The sequence below is a fragment of the Prosopis cineraria genome, unplaced genomic scaffold, assembly GCF_029017545.1.
Source record: "Prosopis cineraria cultivar Desert tree isolate PC_DT_omini unplaced genomic scaffold, ASM2901754v1 PC9, whole genome shotgun sequence".
In the NCBI taxonomy this organism is placed as follows: Eukaryota; Viridiplantae; Streptophyta; class Magnoliopsida; order Fabales; family Fabaceae; genus Prosopis; species Prosopis cineraria.
The window spans coordinates 18001391-18025081 of record NW_026555340.1 but is presented as its reverse complement, the minus strand read 5'-3'; the positions used below and the strand labels follow the sequence as shown (position 1 = coordinate 18025081).

Here is a 23691-nt window from a genome sequence, read left to right as displayed (position 1 = left end):
TATAAATCATGTTTTAACAAGTAGTCATTCAATAATTAATAAGTATCGATCTGCATTTAATAAGAAGTCATTCACTAATTGATAAGTTTAAAAAAAAAGGAATATTGTAGTTTTTTTTTCATCTAACATTATTTTTAAATTAGCCTAATGATCCTACAATAATATTTTAAAATCTCTTAATTCTTATTTAATATTAGATATATTTAGCGGTACTTTGAATAATATTTTCCTGAAGTATTTACACTTCATCGTGCAACACGTTATGATATGACATCCCAGTTCAATTACTTGGACGGCTGCAAATTAGGATCAACCTCTAAAAAATTAGAATCCAAATATATTGGATCTATTAAATTTGATTATATTTTAGAGTTTTATTTTGATCATCTCAATCTTAGCACTCAGAGCCTCAACTCTATATTTTTTTTTCATTTTTTAATTTAAAATTCTAAAAAAATTTAAAATCCAAAAAAAAAAAGTTATTACATATAACATTAATTTTAGAAAAATAAATTTAAGTCAATACACAAAAAAATAAATTTAAATCTAACAAAAACCAACAATATTATGAAATCAACATTGATAACAAGTAAACTTTGCAAGTATTATCAGTTAAATTTTGATTATTTTTATTGTTATTAATAGCAATATAATTTTATCTTTCTCCTTGCATGTGAAGCCTCATCCGGGAAAAAGATATTAAACTTTTTATATGTTATTTCTTCATCCTCATGAAATGAGGCTAGATTTTTAGAATTAATATAATATTTAATTTTTTAATATTAAAATTTTAAAAGTTTATAGAAGGGTACTAGGGCTGGCTCTTTTAAACCTAACTTATCATTTTATATTCTAAAATAGCAATTAGATCCTGAATTTTTTTAGGCTTAAAAAGGCCAATTCGACAAGCTTGGCTTTAATTGATAGCTCTAATTCTCCATACTGATTTGGTTTTTTAATCTTATTTTAGGTTTTTACATTTTTTTATTCACTTACACACTTCGACTGTTCAAGAGAAAGAAAATGGCATCCCATTAAACACCAAAAAACTCTTGCATGTGATGTACTCAAGGTCATGTGAAACCCAAGTTATTTTTTTTTTTAAACCTAAACTGTGCTGTTTACAATTTGTGACATTACTGAAAGCTTTCCAGAATTTTCCATTTGATTTAAACTTTGCAACTGGGTCTTTTAATTTATAAACCCTTGGTCATCATTTTAGTCCCTACTATCAAAGTTCTGGTGAGTTTTTTTGTGTAATTAATTATATATTTATTGTCTATTTGTCTTAATGTTATGAATGTTATGCTAACAAAACGATGAAAAGTTTAGATAAGAGAATAGGATAAAACACCTATTTGATAAATACACCAGCAATATAATGATATAAACTAGAGAAACTAATACATTTATATCATATGCTCACATACAATAAAGTTTTTAACATCTATATTTAAATGGGAAAGTCACAATTATAAATTTTTCAAAGACATTATTGACAACTAAAAATTTCACTCGCAAATTTAAGAAAAATTACTTTGCAAGTATACGGAAAAATCGCTTGTGTGAATGGATAGATATATAGTTTCAAGAGTATATATATTATCACATGTCAATTTAAAAATAATTACTTGTAAATTTATAAAAAATTAATTGTAAGCGGATATTTAAAAATATAAAAAGATTCATAAATCATTTATTTACAATAAAGATTATACATACACATTTTTAAATGGCATTCTATATATTCACAAAATGACATTTCATAAATTTACAATTGACTATCTATAAGTCACAATTAATGCATAAATTCATGGCACTGCATTTTTGTCTAAAACTAAATTTTTATAAATTCACTAGTGACTTTTATAAAATTTACAAGTGATTATTTTTAAATTTGTAGAACTATATATCCATTTACAATTGACTATCTATTAATTTACAAGTAATATTACTTATCACAAATAGTTTTTATTAAGTTCATGAGTCACATTTATTGGTTATTTTAATAAGGGAGAATGACAAAACAAAATACCCCTAAAATATACTCAAAAATGACAAATGACAAATAAGCAGCTCAAAAATTGATAATTATTGTGTAGTCCATACATGGGCTTGTGTGGCATTTTTATTTTTTTGGGAAATGACATATTTGCTCCCAATTTAAAATTGATAAGAGGCACTTGTTATTTGCTATTCAATTGTAGTGACTTCCCAAAATAAAATAGTCATTTCCCAATCGTGCTAGTAACTGAATTTTAGTAGACTTATTATTGACTGATAAATAAAAAGAAAGAAAGTATTTGTCATTTTCTATTTCGCTTTAGTCAATAGCTCAAACAAATTCGACACTAATTTTTTAGTTGGACTTGACTAATAAATTTTTTTGTAGAAATTAATGGCAATTGTCATTTTCTATTCAATTGTAATCTTTCTCCTAAAAATCAAAGTAATCATTTTCCAATTGTAACTAGTCACTGATTTTTAGTAGTATACTTGACTAATAAATAAAATTAACAGAGAGAAACTTGTCATTTTTTATTTTATTTTAGTTAATAAACCAAAGAAAGTAGTCATTGATTTTTTTTTTTAAGTTGGACTTAACTGATAAACAAATTTGGAAATTGGTACTTGTCATTTGTTATTCAGTCAATTCCCCAAAAAAAGTATTCATTTTCCAACTTTTCCTAGCCACTGATTTTTAGTACCTAGACTTGACTGATAAAATATTTCTACAGATGCACTTGTCATTTACTATCCAGCTGCGTGTAGTCATTTCTTGAAACAAAGTGGTTATTTCTCAATCATAACTAGTATTTGATTTTTAGTAGTTGCACTTGGCTGGTAAATAAAAATGGCAGAAAGGAGCTTGTCATTTTTTATTCTATTTTAGTCAATAGTCCAAATAAATTAGTCACTGATTTTTTAAAACATAATTTTTCATTTTAAATTTTAAATTAGGGACAAATATATCATTTTGCTAAAAATCAAAATGTCATATAATTCCCAAGGAACTATAAAATATAAAATTATCACATTCCATGGCAGTTATTTACTAAGGAGGGCTTGGTTCATCTGGTTAAGGGAGTTAAATCAATTTATATTGGGTCTTGAGTTCAAGTGCTAGGATAGGGTTGCATAAAGAACTGGATGACACTGGACTTTAGATTAACTTGAAGTCTAGTTTTTTTTATGAAAAGGACTGGGTTAGACAATTCATAGTCCGATCTTATCCAGTGATAATCCAAAAATTAATAGAATTGGATTTGATCCATCAAATTGAAAGACTAGTCAGTATTCATTTAGCTTTTTTTGTTCTTTTTTCCTCTATGAGAGGCAATAATTTATTTCAACAAAACAAACTCAATTAAGATAATGAAAGCATTATAACTTCAACAAATTTTAATAACACTACATTACAACAATAATTTAGAAACGAACTTAACAGATCTTCAAACAATCATCTCCTTAACGTTAATTACACTTGAAGCATTTGTCAAAAATAAATTAATTATAATTATATTAAATAAATTAATAGGACCGGACCGTACTAAGTGATCCAAATGCTTAGTTTCCTGTTTAGTCCAACCCAAAGAAATAATCTAATCTATTCAGTCTTTTTGGTCTTGAAGGACCAGTGTTTATATGGACCGAATAGGATTGGACCATCTTAAGTTGGATTTGTCCAAATAGGACCAGAGGACTTTTGCACAACCCTATGCTAGGATATACAATCATGTTCAATAAATATATCAAATGTATCCTTAAAATACCCTGTGAAGCCATCGTTAATAATAATGGTAATACTTCTAGTTTTTCAAGTACCAAGTGAATGAAATAAAAAAAAAAACAAGAAGAAAGAAAGACTTCACAAATAAGGCTTTATTAACAATGTTTTTAAATTAAAAAATTGAAGTACAACAAAAAATATACTTGAACTATGAAAATATTAAATAAGTATAACAAAATGTGATAATTATTGTTTAACATTTTGGAATTTTTTTTCACAAATTGATATATTTGTCCTATTTAAAATTTACACAGAGGCACTTATCATTTGCTATTTAGCGTAGTTGCTTCTCCAAATAAAGCAGTTATTTCTCAATCAAGAGTAGTATAATTAATATTTAGTAGTTGTAATTGATTGAAAAAAAATAGCGAGAAGTATAGCTTGTCATTTTCTATTTTGTTTAAATCAATAACTCATAAAATAGTATTTGAACTTTTCTTTTAAGTTAGACTTGATCATAAAAAATTTTGTAAAGTGGTAGTTAACATTTACTATTTAATAGTAGTCACTTTCCCAAATAAATAAAGTAGCCTTTTCTCTATCCTTACTAATAATTGATTTTTAGTACTTAGACTTCACTGATAAATAAATTTTAGAGAATCACTTCCCATTTGCTATTTTTTTTTTAGGCTATTTGCTATTCAGCTGTAATCATTTTGCCAAGCAAAGTAGTCATTTCCTAATCATAAGTCATAACTAATTTTTAGTTGCTACACTCAACTAAAACAACTTAAAAATGGTAGAAATGAATTTATCATTTTTTATTTCATTTTAGTCAATAGTCCAAACAAAATACACTTATTTTCTTAACCATTATTTGGCACTTTAAATTTTAAATTTGGAGCAAATATGTCATTTTACAAAAATACCAAACAAGTTGCTATGAACTACTAAATAATTATCACATTTTCTGGTACATATTTGTCATTTGCATAATTCAGCTGATTTTTTTTGGTCATTCTCCCTTTTAATTAGCTGTTGTAGTGTAAACTGATATTTAAATTTTACCAAATCCTTCTAGAAGAATAAGTAGAAAACTTCTATTCATCGGTTGAAAGTCATCGGATCTTTGAAATTAAATAACAAATATAAAAGTCTAAAATTTAAAAATTATTTATAAAACTACTATCGATCATTTTTTCTACATCTTTTTTTTAAACATATATATTTAAAATATAGATGTTAAAAATATTTATTATAATGGCCGACGTATGATATAAATGTATCAATGTGTCATGACAGTTCAATCTAAATTGGAGTGAGATATTATAGACTAAATAATTTTGTGTCTAATATATGTTATTATACTTTTATATATTTTATCAAATAGGTGTTTAATCCTACAATAGTCATAATATTAAGAAAATATATAATTTTAAATCACAAGGATCAAATTTGAAATTGGAGGAATTGCTAAAAAAAAAAAGCATGGTAAAATTATTTATATACAAAAGGATTAAGGTCTTTCTAATGAATTAACGTCTTTCATTTCTCATCCAAGACCTTAATGATCACATGAAAGATTTTGAACTTTTTACTCAACTAACCTTATTGCGAAATCTTATATGAAATTTTCTTAAGAAAATTCTGAAAGAAGACTTCAATTATAGGTGATAAAAGATCCCCCCTATCACCTACCTGTCAAGAGTAGGGTGTTTAGCCTTGTCCCTATCCTAGTTGGGCCAATAATATCAAAACAAGACTATCTCGACTTGTAAAAAAGGGTTAAAAAAGTCTGCAGGATGACATGTTCAAGATAAAAATATATTACTATCAAGACATCCGTACCCTTCCAAATATATTATTATATTTTTTTATTAATATTTAATATTTATTGATTCTGCTAAAGGCCATAATATATATTTTTTGTTTAATTATTTTATATTTTTTGTACATAACCTTATTCTTATTTAAGTTGTATAGCTCAATAATTCTGATATTATTATAGTATTTATAACTTGGAGGTTGTGATTGTATTTTTTTCAATTTAAGTTATAGTTATTGTAACTAATAATTAAATTTATGTTCTCATATTATTTTGATTTTAGACATAACAAATTATTTTGTTATGTAATTTAATAAATATTTTGTTATGTAATTTAATAAATAAGTTATTCAGATTTATTTTTTGACATTTTGTCTGATTTGTCAGGATGTTTCAGTCTCATTCCTTTTTTTTTTTTTTAGATGCCAGTTCGAACTCGCGCATTGCAAGTTAAAGAACACTCAAGTAAACCGCAAAGACACCGAGCAACTGGCGTTTCAGTCTCATTCTATCTTGTTCTGATCTGAATAGAGTGGCATGATTTTTTTAATAGGATGAGACTGAGCACAAAAATTCAATCTTTGTTAAATTTTCAGGATGTGACCGCGGTGAATATCGCTACTCAAGAGGAGGACAATGAAAAGTTGAATATATATATATATATATATTATAAAGAAAAGTTGAATGTGATAGAACTTGTCCTTGCTCCTGGGAAGAAAAAAGGTCGAAAAATCGTAAAAAGGGACAATGACACTTCAAATTCAAAGAAATGAATTAATAATAATTAAATTTTAATAAAAAATTTATAAAATAAATTATACATATTAATTCAAATAGTTATAAATAAAATTTTTTATTATAATTTAATAGTTACATTTGACATTTAGATATTTATTTATTATTGAAACTCTTAAATTTATAATAATTTAAATCAATATTTTTAATTTATTTTTTTAAAAAAATTTTATAAAATTTAACTGTCATTAATTTATTTTTTTGAAATTTAACGGTCATTCTTCTTGTACAAACTATAATTTATATTTGAAAATAAATAAATAATAAATAAATAAATAACTTGAGTCCACGTGACCAAGCGTTTGGGATTTTCACATTCAACAAGTTTCACCCATAATTAAAAAATTCTTAACTTTTTTTCTATCAAACATATATATATATATATATTAATAGTATATTTTTTCTCTCCCACATTCAATAAAAAATAAAAGGGGAAGCTTGTAATGAAAATTTAATAATATAAATTATAAATAAAACTAAAAAATTCTTTTATCTCTTCTCTATAAATAGAACCAAAGAAGTATTGGTGAAATTAAGTTCTTTTGAATGTTAATGGGCTCCACTACTCTATCTGAAACCAGTTTTAGTTTTCATCTATAGATGAATAATGAGCGTTTATCACTTCTCAACTATTCAGATTTAATTTAGAGGATTTTGAATGATATTTTCCTTATATTTACATCATCGTGCAACACGTTATGAAATGACATCCCAGCTGAATTATTTGGAGGGCTCTCCAACACTTCTAATTGCTACATACTGATTTGGTTTTTTAGTTCGTATTTTAAGTTTTTACCTTTGTTTTAATTCACATACGTACTTTGAGTGTTATTCAAAAAAACGACAATGACAGCCCACTACACAACAAAAAACTCCAGCGTGTGATGCACTTAAACTCAACAACGAATGTGAAAATCTGACGTTTTGGTCATAGAAGAATCTTTTTGCTGGAACATTCAAAAAGAATGATACAAATGCATTTATTTGGAACGAAGAATATACATTCTCGTTAGAGGTATCATTTTCACTTTCCGCCAAGACGTTATCAATCACATTTAGTCTTCAATCTCAGCCAAAAAATGTGCATTTGGAACATGATAGATTTCTAGCTTGATGGATTTCACCCAAATCTGATTGGATTAAATTGGATATCGATGGAGCTGCAGCTTGTGGAGGCCTCATTCATGGTAACTAAGATAATTGGATAAAAGATTTTATCAAATGCCTTAGTTATCATCTCAATACTATTACTAAACTTTTGGGCATTTTTGAGGGTCTCAATATTTGTTGGAGAGAAACAAGTTCACCTATGTAAGTGTTTACTTTAATTCTCTTGAAGCTCTTGACGCTTATTCAGCATGACCACAACTCAAATTATTCTCTCAACGAAACTATAAAGAGAATTATATGCTTAGCGATGTGACAATACTGTCAAATAGCATCAAAATTAATAAAAATTAGATTTTACGGTAAAACATAATCTATGTCGTATTTTTAAAAGTCAACGGATCAACTACTTGAATTAAAATTATGAAAAGCCAAATAGTGGGGGAAATTTTTTATGACAAAATTAATTTAAAAAATTAATTAAAATCAAATAAATAAAACAAATTCAGTTGAGAAAATCACCAAACATGAACAGCGCAATCAGTCACAATCTAATCACCTAAACTTAATCTTATTCATTCACAAAATAAATTAAATTTATTTAACTTTTTTATTCTGGTTTTATTATATATTTTCTAAATTATCATTTAAGAATTAAATAAAAAATTAAGTTATAAAATAATTGAAATCTCTATTAGTCTAAAATCCAACAACTGTTTTTACATTAACTACACTAAAATCAAAGCATGAACAATCACTCAAGCTAGGCCAACTTGCTTTTATGATGCTATATTAATTGATTATATCAAGCAAAATCTAAGACAAAACATAAAATTAAAAAAATTATATAATAAAGCTATTCTAATCAGTAATATTAATGAAAGTATAAAGTTAAAGGTAAAAGGAAGAAGAATAAATTGGAATAAGGTTAAAATAAAATTTTTTCTTAAATATCAAAGATTTCAATGACAGTGTAAAATGATGATTTGTGACTTATCATATTAAGAAAATTTGTCCTTCATAGTTCTAAAAAAAATCAAACAACGGTAAAAAAGAAGAGGCGAAAAAGCCATCATGAATTGTTGAACGGAAAAAGACACTCGCATGCTTTGAATTTTGAAGAATCTAATATATATATATATATATATATATATAATATAGGATGGAATTTTAAAGAAGGGAGAAAAAAATATATAATAAATGTGTTTTTTAAAGGGAAAATAACAGAAAAATTCATTTAAATTAGATAAATAACAGATTAATTCAAAAAAATGGTATAATTCCCCTATAGTCCCTTAGGATGGAATCAAATGAAATGATCAAATTTCCCTCAAAGTAAACAAAAATCCCAATCCTCACTAAAGAAATTTGTGAAGTTTTTTAGTCTATCTCGAGTTCTCAAGTTCTCCATTCATACCTTAATTCGTGGTATTCTTTTGGTCTGTCTCCCTCTCTGCCTCTGTCTCCTGCTCCTTATTCTCGTGTTTCCTTTTTTTTTTTTAGTTTCTGTACACAAGCTGTTTGTTTTATTTGGTTGCTATGTGTAGGTATATATAAACAAACATTCTTTCTCTATTACATATGCTGTATGTGGATAAATTTTCCCTCCTCCTTGAAATTTTCTCCTCTCATATATGACAGTTGAAGTTGATGTGGGTTATTGTATATAGATAATAAGGTCTTCATTTTCTCTCCATGCTTAAAATTGAAAAATGTGGGTACTTATGCTTACTCAGAGGATACTAATAAATTACAATTCATTATTGCATAGTTACAAATTTAAGGACAAAATTTGTTAATATTGGAACCAAAGTTGTAAATAGAGACTTGTAAATTTTTAACTCTGATATATGTTTGGACTTACACACTAGGACTTACAAATAGCTAATAAATTATTGCGAATTTAGGGATAAAATTTTTATTTAGGAACCAAAGTTGTGAATGGAGAATTGTGAATTTTCAAGTTTGATGCTTGTCTGGACTTGTACATTAGAACTTGCGAATGGCTAATAAATTGTTGCGAATTTAGGAACAAGAGTTATTAACCTAAGGATCAAAGTTGTAAATGGAGACTTGTGAATTTTCAACTCTAATACTTGTATGGACTACACACTAGGACTTGTGAGTAGCTAATAAATTGTTGTGAATTTAGGGGCAAAACTTATTAATATTGAAACTAAAGTTGTGAATGGAGACTTGTGAATTTCCGACTCTAATAATACATGTCTGGGCAAAAGTGTCATTTTTTTTAATTTTCTAATGACAAAAAGATCCCAAGGGACTCCAAGAGAATTATATCATTATGTGAGACCAATTTATTATTTACTTAATTTAAATAAATTTTTCTGTCATTTTCTCTTTTTTAAAAACAAATTTATATAAATAATGAGAGAGGAAAAAATGGGAACGGGAAAGTAACGGGGCCCACAGGAACTGCTCCCTTTGTTGCATGGCGGATTTGTTATTCTGCCATCTCATTCCTTCTCGAACGCACTTGAGACACCCAGCGTTCGAACAGTGTTATCCCGGAGAGATTTCAAAGATTAGGCAGTATAATATGATTTTTTTTTAGTGTGGTTTGAGATTTTTTAAAACTAAATAAAATTTTTAAATATAATTTTGAGAATATTTTTTTTTATTTTTAAACTCTTGACGATAAAATATTTGTGGTATCATATAACTTTGAATTTCTTCTTGTTTTGATTATGGAGGAAGTTTTGATTAATGTAAATGTATGAAATGGAGTTATTGTGAGTTTATTGTTACTGCTAGAATAGTGGTTATGAATTATTTGAGTTTTTTATCTATTTTTTTGTTGATTTGAGCAATTCTTAGGTTGGAAATGGGTAATATGAGAATTTTATTGGTGGCTAATGGGAATAGTTAGACTTATTAGGTTCTAATAAAGACAATAGAACTATTAGATAGTGATGTTATCTAATGAATTAAATTTTGATATTTTTTGAATAAAAATGAATAGCGAGGAAAATGGTGTTTTTGGCTATGGATTAATAATTTTAAATTGTATAATTGTAGGTTAAATTCTTTTTAGCTCTTGAAATATTTGAGAGTTTAGAATTGAATTGTGTTCATAAATGCTCCTTTTTAGTGACTCAAGGGGTAGAGGTAACAATTTTGGATAATTGTGGCATCAACTCTGTCAAGAGTTCGGTGTGGTTCTAACTTGGTCGATGATACTCACCCAAAGAGTATGCATGTGTTACCAACAATAATTATAATACCTTGCAAGAATTTGATTAGTAGGGAAATTCATAGTCTAAGTTAGGGGGTAAAAAACTTTGGCTAGGTTACCCTTTTAACATTGGAGAGCTTGGGTTAGACCAGTTACATAGATTGGTCCTATTATAAATTATTGCTCATTGACTAAATTAAAAGGAATAAGGGGGAGATAAGGGAAAAATTAATTGATCATATATACTTAAATGTTTTATTATAATTTAATATTATTATAATTTACCTACTTTACATACCCTTAATGTTTATACATGTGTATATGTTAGTACTCAATTAGGATTCTTTGATTATTGAGATGAGACATTTATCTCATTTTGTGATTAATATTTACAAGTAATACTTTGAGTAATAGCAAAAGAAAGGATTCGAGGCTTAGAGTTAGATTATACCTTATGTAACCTCCTTTAGCTTTATGTAGTATAATATATATATATATATATATATATATATATTTTGCCAACCTAGGGATGAATTGTTGTTTACCTGTCTGCCTGGCCTTTTTGTGAACCAAATTCATGAGAGTTTGTGCTTAGACTAATGATATTATTGTGAATTAATTACTATGATGAGATATTGTTAAATGTCTAGCTGTTTTTGTTAGTCCAAGTCCAAGGAGCTTGTAATATGGTCAGCAATGTTGTAATTGACATTATGTAAATTTGAATGTCGTTATCCATAGATGAATTATATTTTGAATGTCATTGACTCCCAAAAATTTATATGCTAAATTGTTATTTTGGGAGGTTAATTGCTGCTATTTGTGTAGGTCATGTAAATAACTGTGTCCCAGTGTTGTTGGGTACATAATCATCATTATTGAGATTACTTAATTAATTTGCTTCCGTTTGTTGGATTACTTTAATTTTGTTGTTTTAGGCTGATATTTTTGGAAAAGTGGTTTTAATATAGGATCCTTTTTTTTTTAAGAGTTATCTTTTGTTTTTGTTTTCTTGTAACCATGGTTAAATATCCTTTAACATGGTAATAGTTAACTAATGAAATTAACCTTAATTGTCATAATAGAGTGATTTAATTTTGATTGTGTTGGCATTAGAAAGATGAAGTCCAATCTTCTTGGTCTTTTTAGTCCTTCAAGTTCTTTTTTTTTTATAGAACTAGACTGAACTAGGTTTGTTTGGGTTGGATTAGGTTTTACAGGATTGGAGGAATTTTCACAGACCTACAATAAAGTCTTCATTATTATAAAAATATATATTATTTTCTCTTTTACCCTTAGTTCCAATTACTAATGTAATTCATAATGAGTAAGAGATAACTTTACATAAGGATTTAGGTTAATAAATAAAATAGATAAAATGAAATTTTTTTTTACATAAATTAAGTTGCTTATATTTTAAACCAAAATTAGCTAAAAGAGAAAATGTTTACATTTTACACAGGAGGGAGTACTCATTCTTATTTAATTAAATGAAGAGGATGAGTCATTCTATTATATATGCATGCGAATTTTTTTTAGCTAAAAGGTAAAGGAAATATGATAGAAAAATTTCTCTTGGAATATAAAATGATAATGAGATCCAGCGAACTGTGATAATTCTTTTTTTAGTCTCTTAGAACCCTTCTGACATAAATGTCTTTCGTTAAATGACTGTAATACTGTGAATTTAAAATAAAAAATAAATAGGTAAGTGGTTAAAAACTATATAGAGTGAAACTTGTCATTTGCCATCTCATTTTAGTCATGACTAATAAAAAAGTAGTCATTACTAAAATTAAAATAGTCACTAATATCTATAATATTTGGACTTCAATGATTAAAAATTTTGCAGATGAGAAGTTGTAGTTACATATTTCATTTTAATATTGTCAGAAAAAAAATTATTCATTACTTAAGCCAAAGTAGTTACTGTTGTTTATAATACTTGGATTTCAATAATTAAAAAATTTGCAGTGCGAAATTTTTCACTTGTTATCCCAGTTTAGTCATTGTAAAAAAAAAAAAGTCATTATTTAACCCAAAGTAATCACTAATGTTTAGAATACTTAAACTTCAGTAATTAAAAAATTTGTAGAGGAGTAAGTTATGATTACTTATCCCGTTTTAGTCATTATCAAATGAAAAACCAAAGTAATCACTGCTATTTATGACACTTGAACTTCAACTAAAAATATACAAACAATAAACTCAAATAATCAACTTGTGAATTTAACAGCAATAATATTAATAATTAATAATTATAGAAGCTAGAACCATGATCTGCTAAAAATTTATTCAAACACTCATATGATTAAATCAATTATGCGACGATCAAACAAACACCATATCTTGGTCTGATAATTCTCATAAGCAGCTCTACATACTTGGGGTACACTTGGGTTAACGTCGATATGTATATAATCTCTTCATATTTTATACAAATTTTGTTTTTTATGAATAAACAATACTTTTTGTTAGGAATGGGAAGTGATTGTCCAAGAATGGGGGGAGAGGAGAGAAAGGTAAAAACAAAAAAAAAAAGCATTACATCTTAACTCAAAATCTCAAAACTTAAGTTTAATTATGAGTCTTTTTTTATTATATATTAGTTATTAAGTCTAACTTTAGCCGATATGAGATTTTTCACATCGTTTTAAATCCACTCACACTTGAACAACCTGACAATCTTCCCCTCAAGTGTGAGTCCACAAGCTCCCCATATCAAAGATGCCCCAAACACTAAGTCCCTTGTTCTTTTAGGGCTAGCCAAGTTTTTAGGCTTCAAATAGTGTGGCACACAGAAGTCTCTATTGTAATCAAGGCTAGTCCCATTTTAGGTTTCAAAAGCGTGCATAATAATGAGTTTTCAAGTCTCAGTCAAAACCTAACTTTGATATTAGTTGTTAAGAATGAGGAGCGATCATCTAGGGGAGAGGAGACAAGAGCAAGAGCAGTGACAAGACATCACATCTTATCAAAACATCAAGACTCAAGTTTATGAGTCCTTTTTCTTTATTATATATTAATTATTAATCCAACTTTATCAAATGTGAGACTTCTCACATTATTTTAAATCCACTCATATTTAAGACAACCTAACACCTTTTTCTAATAGCATAAACCATATCTATCGAGTTACTAATGACAAAGAGTAAACCCTCATAAATTTAACTATATGTTTAACGAGGTAAAGTGCTTGTGGTGTTAACATTAATATACTAAAAACTAGACCGGTTTATCTGTATACAAGTCAGACTTGTCGGGCTTCGTAGGGCCAGTTTTTAATACCACAGCTAACATTAACTCAAGGGTGTTATTTTATATGGTGAGAGTTGCACCTAAAACTCTTGGAATGAAAAAAAAAAATTGCACTTAAAGCCAAATATATACGTATATATTCCTCCCTTAAAAAATATAAAATATTTTAACTAAATTTCACTCTCAATAAAATAGTTACTTACTTTTTAACTATCCTATCTTTTCATATTTGTCCCTATTAAATACCCTATAATAAATATAAAGTCATTAACAATAGGAGTACTTTTCAAAAAAAGACAATAATTACACTTCAAAAGACTAAAAATACCTTACATTTTTTAACATCCAACTCTTTAAAAAATACTTTATATTTTTAAAGGGACGGAGTATAATATAATTTTTTTTATCACCAAATTTTACAAAAAGTCATCAGAACTTTAATAGTGGGGCAGAGAGTTTATAAATTAATTAAAAGATTCAATTGCAAAGTTTAAATCACGAGGATCAAATTGAAAATTCTGGAAAGCTTTCAATAATGTCACAAACTGTAACCGGTGCAGTTTATAAGTTTATAAATAAATTAATAACTTGGTTGCACATGACCAAAACGTCAGATTTTCACATTTATTGTCGACCTTGAGCAGTAAATATGCCACGTTGCCTTATGTATATTGCATCACGTTATGTCAAAGAGAATGGGGAGGGATTTAGCTTTTTGTTGTGTAGTGGGATGTCACATCACAACGTGTTGCACGACGAGGCGTTATTATCCTTACTAATTCTTTTTTAATTAAATGAAGATGATGACTCATTCTTTTTCTAAAACTTATTAACTTAATATTTATCTTTATTAAATATATATATATATATACATATATACTTTATAATATATTTTTTCATTAAAATTTAATAGAAAGTAAAAAAATATATAATGAAAAATATTAACCTAATATTTATATCTTGTAAATAAGACACAGCATCTTTCTGAAAAGCAAAATTATGTTATTAAAAACACATTAAGAAAAGCATCAATCAATCATTTGTTCTCAAGCACCGGCTTGCCATATGTATTTTAAAAAAGAAAAGCATCAATCACACCACTCTCAACGCATCCCAAAGCTAATATCACATTCACTGATAAAGACAAACTTTAAAAACCCCACTGAAGTAGCTAAATTATCAATTTTATTTAAAAATAAACGAACTTCAAATTTTATCCCATTTAAAGGAAAATTTTTTAAAGGAAAATTTTTCAAATTTTTATACATTATGATTTTTTTCTCATAGTTAATAAATTTAAATAAGAATAATATTAAAAAAATATAATTAGGACAACATAATGTGACTTACTTCCTTTAGTTCTATTTATAAGTAATTTTTATCATGTTTTATTGGAGCAAAAAAAATTTTAAATCTCATTAATTTTATCTTAAAATTTAATAGATTTCTACATCTAACCACTAATGAGGACAAAATGAATTTTTTTTCTGTAATTTTTCTTAGCATTTAATATAGGCATAATGGTAAAAATCAATATAAAAAATAGTAAAGTGTCCTACGAATAAGACCAATTAATTTTATCTCCGCTCAGTAAATAGCACTAAAGGAGTATATTAAGGACCAAATTTAAAATTCTCATAATGGGTACCAAAGGGGGCTAGCATGTGATACGTATTAATTAATTAATTAATCAATCAAAATTCCTTTTCAAACGTGACTTATTATACACTCTCTAGTCTTGCCTCCCACTGTGGGTTCTGAAGCCTATAAATATTGCATGCCATGGCAGGCCTGTAATACCAAAAGACATCATTATAATTTGCTGCTTTCATTATCTGAAACCTTATTGAGGAGTTCGTGCAAGAAGAAGAATAATCATGTCGTTGGAATACTCGCAGAAGCAATTGCTGAGACCATTGACCCTGTCAGATGACCAGGTGTTGGATTTAGTTCGTGGTTGCTATGTTGTCAACAAGCCTGGTGAAACCTTCAAAGTCGAGGCTCTTTTCAATGTTGCTGCAGACGTCATGGGTCCTTCCATTGGTCTTGCCAATCCAAGCATTAAGCTGGTATATATATTTATATAGGTTTCATGCATGTTCTATACTCTCTCCCTCTGTGTGTGTGTGTGTGTGTGTGTGTGTGAGGAAAACAATTCTGATGTGTCTATATATTGTTTACAGAATGTTGCACAAGAGACGAAGGACAAGGCTTACCTTGCAAACTTCGAGTCACCGACACATTTACTCAAGCATATTGCTTGTCAGGTTATTACTACATCGAACAGCATGCTTGTCTTTCGTACATTTTATTTCCATATTTCTACATCATGTTTAGAAAATACAGTAATAATAAACTATAAAATCTATCCTTTATTGACAATATATCTAACGCATATATATAGTTATTTCATTTCATTTCATTTCATCGATACTCATTCTCATCACTATAACTCATAAGATCACGGCTTCAAATTCTACTATCAATTTGAAAAATTATCGGTAGGCAATTTGTAGATAAGTACCTCTATAATTAAACTCTCTTTGAACCCGGATGCATGCTTTAGCCCTAATAATAAGCCCTCAGATTAAACTCACAAACTTTTATGTACATAAAACAACAGCCAGATTATCAAACCAAAAAAAGAAAGATAGATTAACTCTCAAACATATACATACATACATACTTGCAGATATGTACATGTATATGTAAGGAAAGAGTAAAGAAACCACTCATGATGATCAAGACATAAAAGAGATTAACAAAGCATTTTGTTTCTAATTAATTCGCATTGTGGACAGATGATGCAAACACGACACGATGAGCACTATTCATTCGCACACAAAACAACAATGGCGATTCTGAAAGAACTTGACGCGTATTCATGGTGTGCGAAAGCAGTGACCGCTCTGGCTGCATTTGCATTAGAGTATGGGAATTTCTGGCACCTTTTTCAAGTTCCGAAAGATGACAATCTCGGAAAATCATTGGCTGTGCTGAACCATGTTCAAGCCTTCGAGAGAAGCCGCAGTGACATCTCCGACTACAATCTCGTTGTCAAGAATGCGTTCCTCTGCGTCGAATATCTGGTTTCGATGGAGAGGATGTCCAAACAAGGCTATGACCTGAAGGAGGACATCCCAACGTTGGGGAAAGCCATTCAGGAATTTCCTGTCTTCGTTTACTGGACTGTCCTCACCATTGCCATCTGTGCAAGTTATATTGATATCCTCTTGGGTTATTCGTAAGTTCTTCATTCTCTTTACACACACACACACACACACATCCTCATAATCATTCCTTTCGATTTTTAATATAAGGCAAACTTTGAAAACTTTTTTTAGTCATTAAGACTACTTTGGTCTTATTTATATGGACAGAGAGAGAGAGAGTATTATTTTGAGGTACTTTAATGATTATAATGTTCATTTTTACCAATTTGTTCATATTAAATTTTGGAAAGTTTATTAAATATTTAATTTTTTATTTTTAAATTTGATATATTTGTTAGGAATAGAGTTAAAAACTTATTAAATTTTTAAATAGAATTAATTACTCCCTCTATTAAAAACTGTAAGGCATTTTTAACCGAATCTCACCCTTCAATAAAACAGTTACCTACTTTCCAACTAACTCTATTTTTTCATATTTATCCCTATTAAACACTCTACAATAAATATAAAGTCATGATCAATATGAGCACTTTTAAAAAAAGGGCATGATTATACCTAAAAAAACTAAAAATTTCTTACATTTTTTAACATTTAACTTCTCAAAAAGCACCTTACATTTTTGAACGGAGGGAGTAGTTTTTAAAGTTTTTCTTAATTTTGATAAAAATGTTAAAAGTGACTTATAAATAAGACTAGAGAGAATATAAGTTAAAGTTAGAATAATTAATTAATTTTTTCAATTTTATCCCTTGTTTATTTATGACGATAGTTTGAATTCCTAAATGGAAATTTAACAGCATAATTAATTATAAAGAAGACAAAATTGGTAAATTACATGTCTTTTAAATAATTTTAAGAATATAAATATTATTTCTTAGTAAGTAAGAAATCGATTAAATTGTCAAGGAGCATATCAATATATCAGATGAGAGAATGAGCCAATTCTGGTGCATGTCAAGTTGATTTTGGATAATTATAATAAAGAAGGGTATTTTAGTAAAATACCATATATATAATATTAGCTAAGCAATTGTTAAATAGGGTTTTTCATGCCAAATTCTTAATGAATATAATGAGTGCATTCTATATATGTCTCACATGTTTCGTTAGTGGTTTAATTAAAAAGGATATTTTTAATTAAATATTTTACTACTTGATTAATGAACTTCGTGAAACAACTTTTCTGGTCAAACATTCAAAAAAGCAAGACAAATTTTGAAAGTGTTGCTTTATTATTATTTTTTAATGAGACCATCGTATTTTATACTGAAAACTGTTCTTTTTCATCAGGTCGAGTGGACATGAATTATCCAATATCAGCAGCAAGATTTCAACTGTTGTCATCAAATTAAAGAATTATCTGGCAAAGATATACAATGATGAGAAAGGTGATGATGAACATGGTTAATTAATTTTTAATTTTTTTTATTTTGTGACAGAGAAAAAATGAATTCAAATCAAAGCTGATATCTATGTATTTTCTATCTGTATTAATTGCAGGACCAGTAGATGAATACAATGAACGTTACAGGGTGGTCTTTCAAACTCCCACAGAGATAGTGCAGGTTTTGAAGTGCCTTCTTCTCCCCAAAGATTTGAAGGACCCACATGTTTATCATGGCTCCACTGGATCAATGGTTTGTGCATAAATATATATATATATATATATATTATGAGATATATGATATTTTAAACTCATATGTCTAAATTACAATTTTGCCCACACACTTTTAAACTAAGGGAAATTGACCACGAGAAGGCCCAAAGGCATAAATAAATCTTGCAGGAGACTGCGGTTCCGGAATGACAAATATGTTTTTAGGGAAAATAATTTTTTTTCCTGAATTGATTGTTGAAGTTATCCATAATTAAATCTTCAATAATCTGTACTTTCGAGACAAGTGTAGAAAAAGGACAGGTACATTATTAATATTTCTGTTGAAAAACATATTATCCCTCAAGAACCATGATCCTTGCAGTTGCAGGCTTTATTTCTGCATTTGGGATTTTGTGCAATTTGAAAAATAAGGGCAGAAAAAAGAAAGGTATTTTGATATTTTCGTTAAAAAAACATTGTCCTTCAAGGACCATGATTCTCTGATGGCTTTATTTCTGCATTTAAAATTTATGCTTAAATATTTAAGTTGTTAGATCCTAATCGTCAATTTTCCTTTAATCTAAAGTAAACTAATCATTACTTTGGCCAAAAAAAAAAAGGTAAACTAAGCATTACGCCCCCTTTTTGTGTGCTTGTGCTTTTCCACACAACAAACAAACAAACAAATACAGGTGAGCATCGAGGTGTTCAGGCAGAAACATGTGTTGCTGTTCCTTTCTGGGCTGTACAGCATAGAAGACGAGACTCGTCTGTTAAAATCCATCCACGCAGGACTGAGGAAAGATCCAAAAGAAGTCCAAGGATTCAAGAAAGACGAATTCAAGATCCTGTGGGCCCCAATTGTTGATTATGACTCATCTGTAACTGGAGACCCAAAAGACAAGAAAAAGTTTGAAGAGTTGAAGAGACAGATGGACTGGTACGTGGTGGAGTACTCCATTATTCCTCCAATATGCAAGAAGCTTATCAGAAACGGACTCAAATATCAGAATAAACCTATGGTCCCTGTGTTTAATCCTCAAGGTCATCTAACAAACAAGAATGCTTTGCACATGTTGTTTGCTTGGGGTGATCCAGCTTTCCCTTGGGGCGAAGACGATGATTTGCATCTTAACATGGAATGGAACTGGTTCTGGACCGAAATGAAGAGACACAATCCAGAAATAGATCAGTGGGTACGTATAATGCAGTTCGTTATTGTGTGTGTGTCTATATATATGTGTGTAGAGAGAGAGAGAGAGAGTACAAGCAGATTAAAGAGAGCATAATAAAATAAGACGTGTTGGTAATACTCAGACATCATATAAGTTAGCTTCTGGTTCCGTTTAATGTTTGAGTATCATTGTGTCGTCGTACTCGATCGTACGTAGACATGTAACTTTACCATGCCTAACTTAAATTGCATGCAGCTTTTTTTTTTTTTTTAGATCTTCTGATCTGATCATGTATCAGTACGTTGTCTATATATATATATATATATAAAGGTGGGGATTCAAGCAGAAGAGAGCATAGTAGAATAAGCGCTAGGTAAACATAGTACCGTTCCGCTTTATGCTTTCCCATAACTTAATAATTGTAGTTTTTCCTTCTTACATAGATCTTCTCAGATCATATATATGTGTGTCGGTGCGTCTACATACATACATACATACATACATATATGGAGGGGGGGACAGAGAGAGAGCATAATAAATTAGCAGCTAACTAGGTATAAGAGTTAACATAGCACAGTTCCGTTTGATGTTTCTGAGTATCACTGTGTCAGGCATATATAAATAGACATGTAATATTCCCATAACTTCAATTACAGTTTTCCCTTCTTACTTAGATCTTATCAGATCATATATCTGTGTGTCAGTGTGTCTATACATATATACATATATATATGTATGTAGAGAGAGAGAGAGCATAATAAAATGAGCAGCGAGGTAATACTTAGAGTTAACATAGTACAGCTTCGTTTGATGTTTTTGAGTATCATTCTGTTGCGTAAATGATGATGAGAGAAATTAAACCCTTTTGCGTGCATGTGAATCAGATCAAGGAAGAAGCATATGTCATCGTCTGTGGACGCACCGACGTGGACTACTCCTACGACCAGTTGTTGCAGAACATGCCGGAGCTATTGGAGAAAGTCAAGAGAGACGAGGTTACCAAAAGATCTGACGTGATCATACATTACTATCACCATGGAAAAGGTAAAGACGAGCTGAGGATTGTCAATGCATTCTGGGCTTACCTCGAGAACTTGTTCGACAGCATGAGGAAGAAGACGACCATAGACCCTTCCTTCGAGCAAGTTAAGGCCTTCCTCGGACTCCGACATGAACAGGCTGGTTGGGTTCTTCTCAGCAAAGGGTCCAACGTTAAGCTGCTTTGTCGTGGAGACACTTTCTATCAGACGCTTAAAGAGTTCGATTCATGGAAACTCAACATCGAGAACGATCCTGGGTTTGATGTGTCCTTCACAAAACATTATGAGATTGTCTTCTCTCAGCTTCCTCCTCATGCGAATTGTCTTCGTTTGGATATCAAGTACCATGTGAGTGATATCTATTCTCCGATTCGTTGCATGTGTGGTCGTACAATGGACATTGAGTTAGTCAGATATGTTTGCTGCCATGGAAACAAAGAGGAAGCTGCCGATGCTAGCGACGGCGATGTCACGGTTCGCAAGTAGGAAACCAGTTTCGGGCTGCCAGCCGGCGGTCCCCTCAACAAGGCTAGAGAGAAATAAGAAGACAGGAACAGGTCCTACTTGTGTGCACGTGGATCTCACAAAAGTAGGTTTGTTTGTTTCTTTCTTTTGACTCTTTCTAACTTTTGAAGCTATGGTTTCGATTTGTGGTGGTTTTAATTAATTACTATGTTATTTTGGTTAAGTCTACTTGGCAGACGAATGATGTGTTGGTGTGTGACTTTTAGCCTCTCTGTGTTGTTGCCCTTTTCATGGTGTTTATAGAATAAATGGCTTATAATTCGTCTGCTTGTTATGATGGAAAAGTTTATTTTGATATAATAAAATCCCTCCTTTAATTTGAGGTGCCTTTTGCTTCTTCTTTTTTAAATATTATTTAAATTTTGTTTGAACCCTAGTTCCCTTCTCCTCCATAAAATTATTATAACATTTAGAGAAGGCTTATTCTTAACTAAGTCATAACAAGTGCGTTATTAATAATATTAACAAGAAGATAAAAAATCACAACAATATTAGTCTAGATGGTACTCTTTTTGGTGCTATTTATAAAACAGAGAAAGTTTTTTTTTTTTCCGTCACAGAGAAAGTTTTTTTTCGTACTATTTATAAGTTATAACAAAAAAATTTCATAAAACATTTCTCCCCTTACCTTTTATTGAATGTTAAAGAGAAAATATGTTAATATATGCAAATTTAGGAACAAAGTTAATACCTTTTTAAATTTTTAGACAGAGTTAATGAGTTTTTAAATTTTTTTTAATTCTGATAAAACATGTTGAAAGTGACTTAAAAATAAGACTACATAAGTAATAATTAAGTATTTGACCCATAATTTATAAGGTTATAAAATTAAATCCCACTCCAAATATGAAAATGTTATTGAGGATCAGTTTGTAGAGAGTATGCCAGTCCCTTCTGGAACCAATCCACTTATTAATTAAAAATAACACATTAAATATATCAAATTAAGTACATAATCCCAAAAATAGAGTGAGCCCGGCAATATACTGTATGCATGGGCTGAGAAAGCAATAGCATTTGATGCCATAGGTATCATCTAAAATCAAGAGACATAAATATAAAATATAACCAACACTTAAATCCTCTATATCACACAGGTCTAAAAATTAAGCTACGATACTTGTTATAAATTTTATTTATAATAATAATAATAATAAGGAGTCCTAGTTTTCACTCTGACACAGAAAAGTATAGAAAAGACCTCTCCATAACCATATTTCTCAAAATATTGTTGATTAGTAGAAATAAAGTACTGTGAAGCATTGTAAATCCGATAGGAATAGTGCTTTATCAAATTCAACAGCTCGAAATCAAAATTGAGCCCTACAACACTAGGAAAACCAACCCAGAAAAGGATGAAAATCAGCCAAGGCTATTAGAAAAGAACCAAACAGCAAACAATGTTGGGGAGAAAATATAAAGGTGAAGAACATGAGAAATTATTGCGGTCACCTTTTCCTGCAACGATTCAAGATGACTTGAGGGTCGAGAGTGAAAGACCGGCAGAAGAAAACGAACCAACCCAGAACTTGGTACGTGACTTGGAGTGGACCTGAACTCCAAGAACTCCAAGAAGCCATATCTGACATGGAGTGGACCAAAACAATAAGTGAAAAATCAATATCAATATGTATAATTTGAGAAGAAATAGGGGGTGATTATAAAAAACCAAAACTCACTTTGATTGGGCAATGTTTCAAGCAAAGCTTGGTGGTATAGAGGAACTCTTCAGACTTCAAACCCAAGATCCCTAATCTTCATCTCCTCTTTCGTCATCCACTACTTCAGCGATGCTATCCCGTCCCATATTTGCCTTCTAAAATCACGCTTATCTTCAAAAGATGCCAACATCAGGGGAGAACTCAAAGGGAAAAAAGAATGAGTAATCTGTTTGAGATTGGGGAAAAAGATGAACAAGAAAATAAAGAATTAGAAAGAATTCAAAAGATGAGAAAAAGAAGGAAGGAAGAAGAATGAAAAGATGCGTTGATGGAAGGAAGAAGAAGGCGAAGGGCACAGAGCCAAAGGTTAGAGGGGAAGGGAAAAAATCATAAGGGTAACGATGAAAAAACATTGTTCCAACGACGGTAAATCTACTAAATCATGAGGATAAGATTGGAAATACAATGTTAACACAGCTGTAACTCTATAGTAACACCTAATAGATTTTACAATATATATAAATATAAAGAGAAGAGATTAATTTATAAAAGGTTATAATATTTACTCCCTCTGTTAAAAAATATAAATTATTTTTAATTGAATCTCAATTT

The 23691-nt window shown here is 29.3% G+C and overlaps 1 protein-coding gene across 1 annotated transcript; it reads left to right on the top strand.

Annotated features, from left to right (window-relative positions):
* The first annotated feature begins 15721 nt into the window (after positions 1-15721).
* LOC129321066 (protein SIEVE ELEMENT OCCLUSION B-like) lies at positions 15722-21740 on the top strand. Its single transcript, XM_054966796.1, has 7 exons — positions 15722-15977; positions 16092-16175; positions 16710-17152; positions 18372-18469; positions 18582-18718; positions 19371-19874; positions 20738-21740. The coding sequence occupies exons 1-7, from the start codon at positions 15786-15788 to the stop codon at positions 21377-21379; spliced, it is 2100 nt and encodes a 699-aa protein (XP_054822771.1). The 5' UTR covers positions 15722-15785; the 3' UTR covers positions 21380-21740.
* Positions 21741-23691: the final 1951 nt, after the last annotated feature.